General features: G+C 38.3%; 1 protein-coding gene across 1 annotated transcript; it reads right to left on the bottom strand.

Moving 5' to 3' along the window:
- Nucleotides 1-891: 891 nt before the first annotated feature.
- Nucleotides 892-2835, bottom strand: LOC115927582 (E3 ubiquitin-protein ligase TRIM56-like). The gene has a single exon (XM_030993650.1). The coding sequence runs from the start codon at nt 2833-2835 to the stop codon at nt 892-894; it is 1944 nt and encodes a 647-aa protein (XP_030849510.1).
- Between the last annotated feature and the right edge of the window lie 6771 nt (nt 2836-9606).

Genomic DNA, 9606 nt, shown 5'->3' with positions numbered 1-9606 from the left:
AAGCAAAAGCTTGATCATTCCGCGAAAATCTATTTCCATTTCCATTCAAAAGAAAGGGGGGGGGGTAGGGGGGGGGGTATCTTAATCTGTATGCCTTTATTGTTTATTATCTTAAAATGTGTGCCTGCATCTAGGAGACTTCTGAAACAAGCTGTGTGCAGTTCGTCGAGAAGCTTATGAGTAAAATATAAAGGAGTTCCAGAATGCATAAAAAGGAAATCATAATTGTTATTTGTTAATAATAATCATACTTTCCTTCACATATAGGTAATAGTATTAGGATTTAGATTTGGTATACAAATGTACACAGACTTTCTTGATTGGTCTAGATATATTAATAAAACTTTCATTCGGATAATTATGTCAAACAAATTTTCGTTCACCAACATCACTAACTAGTAAGCCTGTTGCATGTTTTCATGTCACAGTAGGCCATTCACCCTTCGCGAACACCATTTAAAAAAATTGTCGACATTTTTGGACTGCCATTTAAACACTGGCACATTATTTTTAATGGTGACACAAGTGCGATATGCTGCCCATTTCTGTATCTTATAAATAGCACAGAGCTCAGAGACTACTTGTAAGACCTATGTTGCGTGCATGCAATTTACACACTGTGAAATTAAAAGAAAACTGCAGTTCACCAGTTATGGATCAAGCCGGTTATTGTTGTCAAAATACATTATGATATTTCAGGCAACCTAACCCAGGCTCGGTTCCATGAAACTTCTTATTAATTACATATGTAAAAAAAAATATGATGAGACAACTTTGCTCTTAGCCAATGATGCAAGGACATCAGTAGTTTATAACATGTATTGTAACTTGTTATTGATAACAAGTTTTATGAAACAGGGCCCAGGATGGAATGACCCAACTCTTCCCTCCTTACATCCCTAGCTGTATGAACATGAGATGGTGTAGGGTAGCTACAGCAACCATGGTGGGTGTAAGACTGACAATGTAGAACATAGAACTCAACTGTATTGTCCAAAACAAATTGCTTTGTATCGGCGAAGGCATTCTGAGTTGTTGGAAATTCACCTCCTCAACGAGTTCGATTCCTAGCAGCTTGTACCTTGTTAGTCTCATCATATCTGACCGATCCTCCACCTTAGCCACCAGAACTCTATCAAGGCTATCTACCGTAGCATACATATACTCATGATCATGGGTTGCTACGATGGAAGTGCCTACGCGACCTTCCCGGTCAAAGACAGTGACCGTGCTAGGCGTGATGTTGCCGGTACTGGTGATCATTATGCCAGTCCTGGTAACGCAGATCTGCTGCGGTAGGATATTCCCAGTGGGGACCACTCTCTGTGGGTTAGGATTGCTACCATCGAAGACGCAGATCTCTGGATTAATATTTACGGCGTAGATGTTGTCATGCTGATCAGTGCACACCCGGACGAATCCTCCAGATGGCTTGCAAGCGTACCTCATACCTCTACTGCTTCCGCTGACGGTGTTGTATACAAAGAATTTACCTCCTTCATTTGATATAACCGTCCTGCCACCTGAAAGGAAAGCAACATCATAGACTTCGCCCACCTCACTCCCAAGGTATGGACTCTTAACTCCTGACAGAGTAAAGCGGTCACAACCTTTCCGATCCTCGCCGTATCCTATAACCACTGCATCCTCCGACAGAGCTGCGAGCCCGAACAAGCGTCTTTCATACAAAGGGAAAGCCATTGTTTTTACAATACTCATTGAATTATTCAATACTGCTTCACTGCCAGCTTGCTGCTTTCTTCTTCCCCTGTTTTTCCTTTGCCTTCTACTATTAGTCTTCACATGATTTGCGGCATTCCCGGTTTCCAGACTGCTAGCTGGAAGCACTCCCGCTTCTTCAGAAACCCCAGTATGTTCTGGTGTATTTTCACTACTACTACTCTCCAAGTCGTTGTCTCCAACATCTATACAACCTAGGGCAAGAAGCTCATCCCCAGCCGGACAAAACTGTACATTCCTTTTTATCTCTTCCACAAGTGGTGTAGACTCTTCGTCAGTGGCCTCCTTTAGCGAATCCTCTAGATCTGCGCATCTCAGCTGGTCTGCTTTTATCATATCATGATCTAAAGACTTACTTGCATGGTTGTTTAATAGTTGGACAGAATTACTGATCCTACCAATTACTTCTCTGTATCGACAAATACAACTCTCCAACTGCTTGTCCAAATCTTTCCTGATGCTTTCTATCTTCTCTAGTAAATCTTCCTCATTTTGCTGGAGAGTTACAACCTTGATGGCAAAGGCATCTTTGACTTCCTTCTCCAAACCAGTCAAATAGGAATTCATGACATCTCTTTGAAGGGCAGCTTTGGTCAAACACTTTTCAATGTTTGTTTTTCTCGTTGTACTCTTCTCAAGCAAAGCATCTCTCTTGGTCTTTAACTCCTTTTCTAACTCCTCCTGTTTCTTAATCTTGTGACCTTGATGGCTGTCGATATAACATGTAAGACAGATGAAATCATTACAGGGCTGACAGTAAATGTCTTTATAGACATGACTATGCAATGGACAGAATTTTGCTGATAGATCTTCATCCTGACTTTGTGATATGATGCCCATGTTGAGGATATCTTCTAGACCTTTGGCTAAGAAGTTTGGTGTCAATCCTGCTACCCGTTCTTGATCCAGTTTGGTCGACTTCCTGCAGACTGGGCAGACAATGTGATTCAGGTCCTTGTGCTGCTTGTCATATGCTTTTAAACAACACCTGCAGAAGGAATGGCCACAGCTAAGGATGGTAGCGTTCCTTATTACATCAAGACACATTGGACAGTTCAAACCCTCGTGCTTCTCTTTTATCGAGCTGGTAGCCATTGCGGTCTGCTGTCGGGATCACACTGCACAGGGGGGAAATTGAAAAAAGTAATTATCTGAACATTTTTCACATTGTTTAAAGCTAAAAAATAAAGATACCAGGGACTTGATACAAAATTTCTACCCGCCCCATCTCTTTAAATTCTTTTCTTGTTGACTTGCACTCTCATATATTTAACAAGGCGTTTTTAACAGTCCAAATGTCCTCGTAATGAGTTTCCGTAGATACTGCATGCGAGATTACTACATACACGCATTAATATACACTGTCGCTCATATAGTTGGAATATTTTTATTTTACCCCAATTTATGGAATTATTTTTAAAATAATTTAAAAATAATAGATCTAACGAGGCCATTGCTTAGCCCCTGAATCATGACTGTGCGCAGCGGTTGCTAGGGTACGCGGCCGCCCCCACAAATCCCCAAAACGAAGAAAATGCAATCAATTATCAAAAATTCATTGCTTTTCCCCACAGCCCCAAACAGAAAAAAAAATCCTCTGTAGGGCCCTGCATTATGGTTCAAAGCAAAGGGGGACCGGGGGCAAGTGTAATGAATTGTTGATAGCTTATTGCATTTTCTTCGTTTATTTTTTATTTGTGGGGGCGGCCGCGTACCCTAGCCCCCGCTGCGTACAGTCATTATTCAGTGGCTAAGCAATGGCCTCGTTACTGTGAGGCCCCAGGATAAAAATCGTGTCGATCAGCTATATTAGTGCCCTTTTGTGAGGCATTAATTCTCATTACTGTCAGTTATGACGTAGGTCCCCTAGCCGATTAGCATAGTAGCACATATATGATTTAGCAGTCACGCAAAACAAACACTCGCAAATTAATATTCAATAAAATCTGAGAATGTATGCCAATATCTAGATCTATTAGAAATAAATCATTTTTAAAAATCTTCCCTAAACTGAGGTAAAAATAATTATTCCACCATTATGACCAACAGTGCATTTAAATAACATTTTGACCTAAAGTTATTATTGTTTGTTTATTTTGTATAATACCTTTCGTTTATGTGTTCTTCGTTATTCAGTAATTGTTTTTGAAAAAAATGCAGAAATAAAATCAAATAAAAAAAAGCACATTGCCATTGCAACATCCAACATTGTTCCGAATGTGTGATGTTAGGTAGTTCATACCGTGACGTCACACTATTGCATGTGTTTTATCGCCCTCATTTCAATTTGTGCGTGGTCAATGGAAAGGGTATCAAAATTGCATTTTTATAATTCCAAACACTAGTGAGGGCTTAAAAAGTACTTTACTCGTTTTCTAGGTGTTACTTTTAATCTACATGGAACCAACAAAAAAGGGTCAACTATAAAGGGACACCTCAAAGTTAACATACGCCATTTTTAGACATTGGTATATACGCCTACATCGTCATGATTGTGATTATCGGTACACCTTTTATCTCTTTGAGTGGTACAATAAAGTGCTTACGCAAAATACTTTGCAGTTGGGCGTAATGGTCTGGATATTGAATTTTAGAGCGAGCGAAGCGAGCGAGCAACCGAAAATTACATCTTATATAAAAGACATAAAACAAACCCGGATGAGTTTTGAAGTACCATTTAAATAAAGAAGAAGGGGCTATAAGTCACTTAAAAGGTACAGGACAGTTATTAGAAATGAAAAGGTGCACATGTAAAATTAAATACGACAATTATCAGATGTGAAAATGGGGCACTTCTTGCACCTATAAAAGGACACTCAAGATATATGAAAAACGACACTTTTGAGAACAAAAATGAGACTTCTGTTGACCGAAAAGGGCACCTATCAGATTTTAAAAGGAACATTGATCAGATGTTGAAAAGGGGCTCATACAAAAGGATAAAGGGCAATGGAAATGGTGGACTTGTTACACAGGAAAAAGTGCACGTGTCGAAATAAAAGGAGCAGTTATCAGAGGAACTAAGTGGCATTTAACAGAAAGTGAAGCAGTTATTATCAACAAGGAAAAGGGGCACGATCGCTCCTAAAAAGAGGCACTTATCAGAGATGAAAAAATGGCACATTTAGAAAATAGGAAATTTAATAAATGGAATGGGACCAGGCACGTGTCAAAAGTAAAAGGGACAATTATTACAAAGAAAAAGGGGGCCTCGTCAAAGTAAAACGTGTATCTCTCAGATTTAAATAGGGGCACTTATCAGAGGTGAAGAGGGCATTTATCAGAGATGAATAGGGAAATTTACGAAAAAGTGAAGGGGATCTTTAAAAATCAACGGGGGATGCACTTATTACAAGGAAAAGGGGCCCTTATTAGAAACGGAAGATGCAGTTCTTAGAAAGGAAAAGGGGCACTTTTGGGGACTTGAACATGTGAAGGGGCACTGTACTTATGACGGTCTGTTGATCACATGGTTCGGGCTTAGAGTCTCGCCGCGACACTAATGTCCTTTGGCAAGACATTTATCTACATTCGCCACTCTCCACCCAGGTGAAGTAAATGGGAACCCGGTAGTACGAAATTTCTCGAATGCCTTAGCGCCTTATCATGGCAGCACAGATACACCTGGGGGTAATAATATTGGGTAATATTATGATACCTTGTATTGAGGTAAGTAGAATACATGTAGGCTATATAGTAGCTGCGCTATATAAATTGACCTAATATTATTATGATGATGAGCAAATATGGCGTCAACACTTCGGCAATTTATTGGTACTACTTTCAGCATTATCAATACGAATCATTTCTTAATTGTTTAAACATATTTGTGGCTTTCATGACTGGATGTGAGCCACAAATATGTTTAAACAAATGAAATTTCTCCCAGGAAGCATTACATTTATGAAAGAATCACTTCTTGTTCTTGCTTACCTTGCTAAGGAATTTTGGGCGTATGAGGCGGATAAAAGGACCGGGGTTGCCCCTCCCCGCCCCCCCCCCCCCTTCTCCCGTGTTTTTATGTATTTATAAAGTTACAATATCCGGGCTCTACCTCACATAAAAATCAGCTCCAACCACATACAATCGACGACATCTCAAATAAAAATGGTGCTTTGACACAAACGCACGCACACGCACACGCGCGGGCACACCTTCCAAATTAGCAGAAAAAAGAAAAACAGTACCCATATCTTTTTCTCGCCCCTGGAAAGTTTGTAACGGGGTAAGAGACTATGATACTACACGCACCGAAAGCCTAATTCTTCCAACAGTGTCAAAAATAATAAAGACTTAAAGGTATTACAAAGTTTTGGTATGGGGGCGTGCATGAATTTGGTTCAAATGAACATATTTTTTTTTTTTTTTTTTTTTTTAATTTCTGCATTTTCAAAATAGAACATAATCATATACATAAAGTAACAAATATTTCTTCATTTTACATAATTATACATTTTTAAGTACATTAAATAAGATGCATACAAACACAAATATAATTTCAATGAAAAAAAAGAAAGAAGATAAATTACAGAAAACGCAGGAGACCGCCATCATGAGTGGTAAAGCTTGAAATCGATGGCGGCCTCGAGAGAATAGCGGCAAACTCTTAAATTATATAATTATACACGCGAAATTGATCAAGTGGGTGCAGTGAAAGTGCATGTGCAAGTGCGAATGGGGGTCTGGTACGTAATGTTTATAATTCAATAATAGTGTATTTTAAGAATTAATAAATTAAAAATATATTCGAATGCAGAGACGAAGTTTAAAGAGAAACGATTTTGTATGAGGATATAATGTGACGTTTTAGTGTCGCTTTAAAAGAATAAAGGGTCGAGCATGATTTAATTATGTTAGATAAATTATTCCATAAATAGGAAGCATATGCGATCCTACAATATTCAGTGATCGTTGTCGCGGTCGAAATCGAGTCTTAAGTTATGAAATTGTAAATAATAAACTCTTTATGTTGTATAGCGCCCTCTCAAGGTCAAGATATCGATTAAGCTATAAAACAATGTTTCTTGACTAAAATCGACCGATTTGCTATTTCCGTTTGGAAATTATATATGACAACTATATATTCTGAGATTTTCATGGTCGCAGCTACCATCGTACGGCCGTAGGCGCTATTTGAAATTCATGAAAATTTACCGGGAGCACCGGTAATTTTTAGGGGCTAACATTTATAGTGCTTATATTACGTCCACAGGGGCATCAAAATATATCAAAATTGTAAAGAATCACTATCCACCCAATTTTCAAAATTATGGTCGCATAGTTGTATAGATGTACAGTTTCCTGCGTTCTGATTTATTAAAACTTTACATCAATTCGATAGCTGTATAGTTGTACGAATATTGGCATATACAGCCCGTTATACACGACACAATGATATTAAACCAAAAAAGAAAACGAATACTCGCACGCTTCGCTCCCACACAAAACTTTGGGGAAAATGAAAGTTTATATTTAGGCAAAGGAAGAATAACCGCCCAGCGGAAGTAAGCCCGCGGGCAAATGTATATATACGCATATATCAATGAAAATACTGCGAGTAATTTTGAGTGCATAACCCCTACTTTCAAATCCTGATTTTCCTTGATTTCACGTTTGAATAGGGCTCAATCATTAAATGGACTACATTTGTTGTGTGGTAGTGCTTATTTTACCTGACTGCTAAGAAAGCATAAATGCTTTTAAGTAAGCAACCAGACGGCCGACGGCTTAAGGTCCTCTCCGAGGGACCTGGTAGTGAGGATTAATGCCTTTAATACTAAAGGGCACTTTTTGATCCTGGAACAGCCATATACATTAGTAATCTTATCAATGTATCCTTCTATACACATTGAACATTCGATGCTTAGCAACAAGCCACGCCCCCTCCTATGTCCCATTATCATCCAGCTGACGAGTTCCGGATATATTCAAACAAACCGGAAAAGCTGAAGAATGCAACACAGTTTCCAGACATCTGTGACACAAACAAGTTGGTGTTATTTTGGTAACCTTCTACTTGTAATGCAGATTTCTCCTCGTGTTAACAGAAGACACAATCCCACTAAATTTAGTGTACCAGGTGAAAAAAATATCAGTAAAATATTATCAATGTTCTCGAAGGTAAAATATATTCAGGAATTATTCCCACATAGGCTTAATCTTCCATGCTTGGGGTACATTTTTTAACTGAACTTGTCAAAAGAATAATACTTTTAGCAGATGGTTATCAAGATCAGCCTAGTTATACACTAGCACGTCTATGTTGCCTTTATTTTCCATTTCATGCCTAAACAAGAGAAATGAGGACCTGGTAGGATGATGAAAGCTGTTGTGTTAGTAATAGCCAGATGTCCTCATCATGGTGACCACATGTGAGGAATACTCCTCGGTGGAAAGGGGATCATTCACACTGCTAACGGGTCAAACGAGCTTATTTGAAGAGCTTGGTTCCAAAAGGTACTACATCCAAAACAAAATTGATTTGCTTTAATGTACATATTTCCAGTAGCCTCATGCACTGACACTTCCAAAAAGCAGAATTTCCAAAAAGTATGGCATTTAAAAATCAGATCGGTTCCAAAGAGTACTATATTCATTCATGTTATGCATTGTTAAATGCATACAGTATCCAACAAGTTAAAGGCATGGACACACAGAGGATTTTTTTATGTTGGGGTTTGGAGTAACTTGAAATGCAATGAATTATTGATGATTAATTGCATTTGCTGTGTTGTTTGTTATTTGTGGGGGCTGCCCCCTATGCTAGCCCGCGCAGCGTATAGTCATGATTCAGTGGCAAAGCAATGGCCTCGTAACTGTGAGGCCCCAGGATCAAAACCATGTCGATGTGCTAGTAGTGCCCTATTGTGGGGCATTAACCCTCATTACTGTCAATTATGACTTAAGGACGTAGGTCACCTAGTTGATAAGCATTGTAACACACACATGCTTTAGCAGTCACGTAAAACAAACACTTGCAAACTATTATTCAATAGAATCTGAGAATGTATACTATTATCTAGATCTATTAAGAATAAATCATTGTCAAAATAATTCCACAAACTGGGAAAAAAAAAATCACCATTATGACCAACGGTGTATATATATATATATACATATTTTTTTGTTAATGATACATTTAAATGGGGAGGGGTAGTGTGTATGGTTTTGCCGCCATCACAATACCTGCAGAGAAACAAGATGTCTTCCAAATAAGTGGATCAATTACGTCAACATAAAATTAAAAAGTATTAGTCATCGATATGAAAAGCAACTAAACGTAAAAAACTGATTAGAGACGAAAGAACATCTGTGGGGCAAATAGTTTATCACACTGTTTTTCAACCACGCTAGATCTTCAGTTGTTAACAGCTAGGGAAACAAACCTCCAGTTTTTCACACTAAGCTCCCAATTCGCAATATTGATCGGTTTATATTTTTTGTTCTAGTCTTGCTGCTTCCAAACTTTCAGATATAGGGAGGGATGTCACATTTCCATCGGCTGTCAGACAATAGGCCAAATTGACGACGATGATATTTTAGGTGTTCTCAATGCCCATGAAAAATATATGTATCTGAAAATATTAATCTGCTCATACCCGTTAATAAAGTTCAAAGTTGTGTACAGACAATGTGATATGATATGATTTAATATATTGCCTTTCCCGCCTTACAGTAGTAGCTAATTCAGACAGACCGAATATCAATAACAAAATTTTTGTTTTCCTTTTCCATAAATTTAAATGGCACATACAACATGTATATAAATAATTAGCTATCAACTTGTACCTACTCTTTTGTGAACATAGAAAACAAAGTAATACATAAATTGTCAACAAGCAGTGTATATGAAGGTTCCGCGGATTG

Source organism: Strongylocentrotus purpuratus, unplaced genomic scaffold (assembly GCF_000002235.5).
Source record: "Strongylocentrotus purpuratus isolate Spur 01 unplaced genomic scaffold, Spur_5.0 spur5_scaffold_20, whole genome shotgun sequence".
Lineage (NCBI taxonomy): Eukaryota > Metazoa > Echinodermata > Echinoidea > Camarodonta > Strongylocentrotidae > Strongylocentrotus > Strongylocentrotus purpuratus.
Note: the sequence above shows the minus strand (reverse complement) of the source record. Positions and strands in the feature narration are given on the sequence as shown.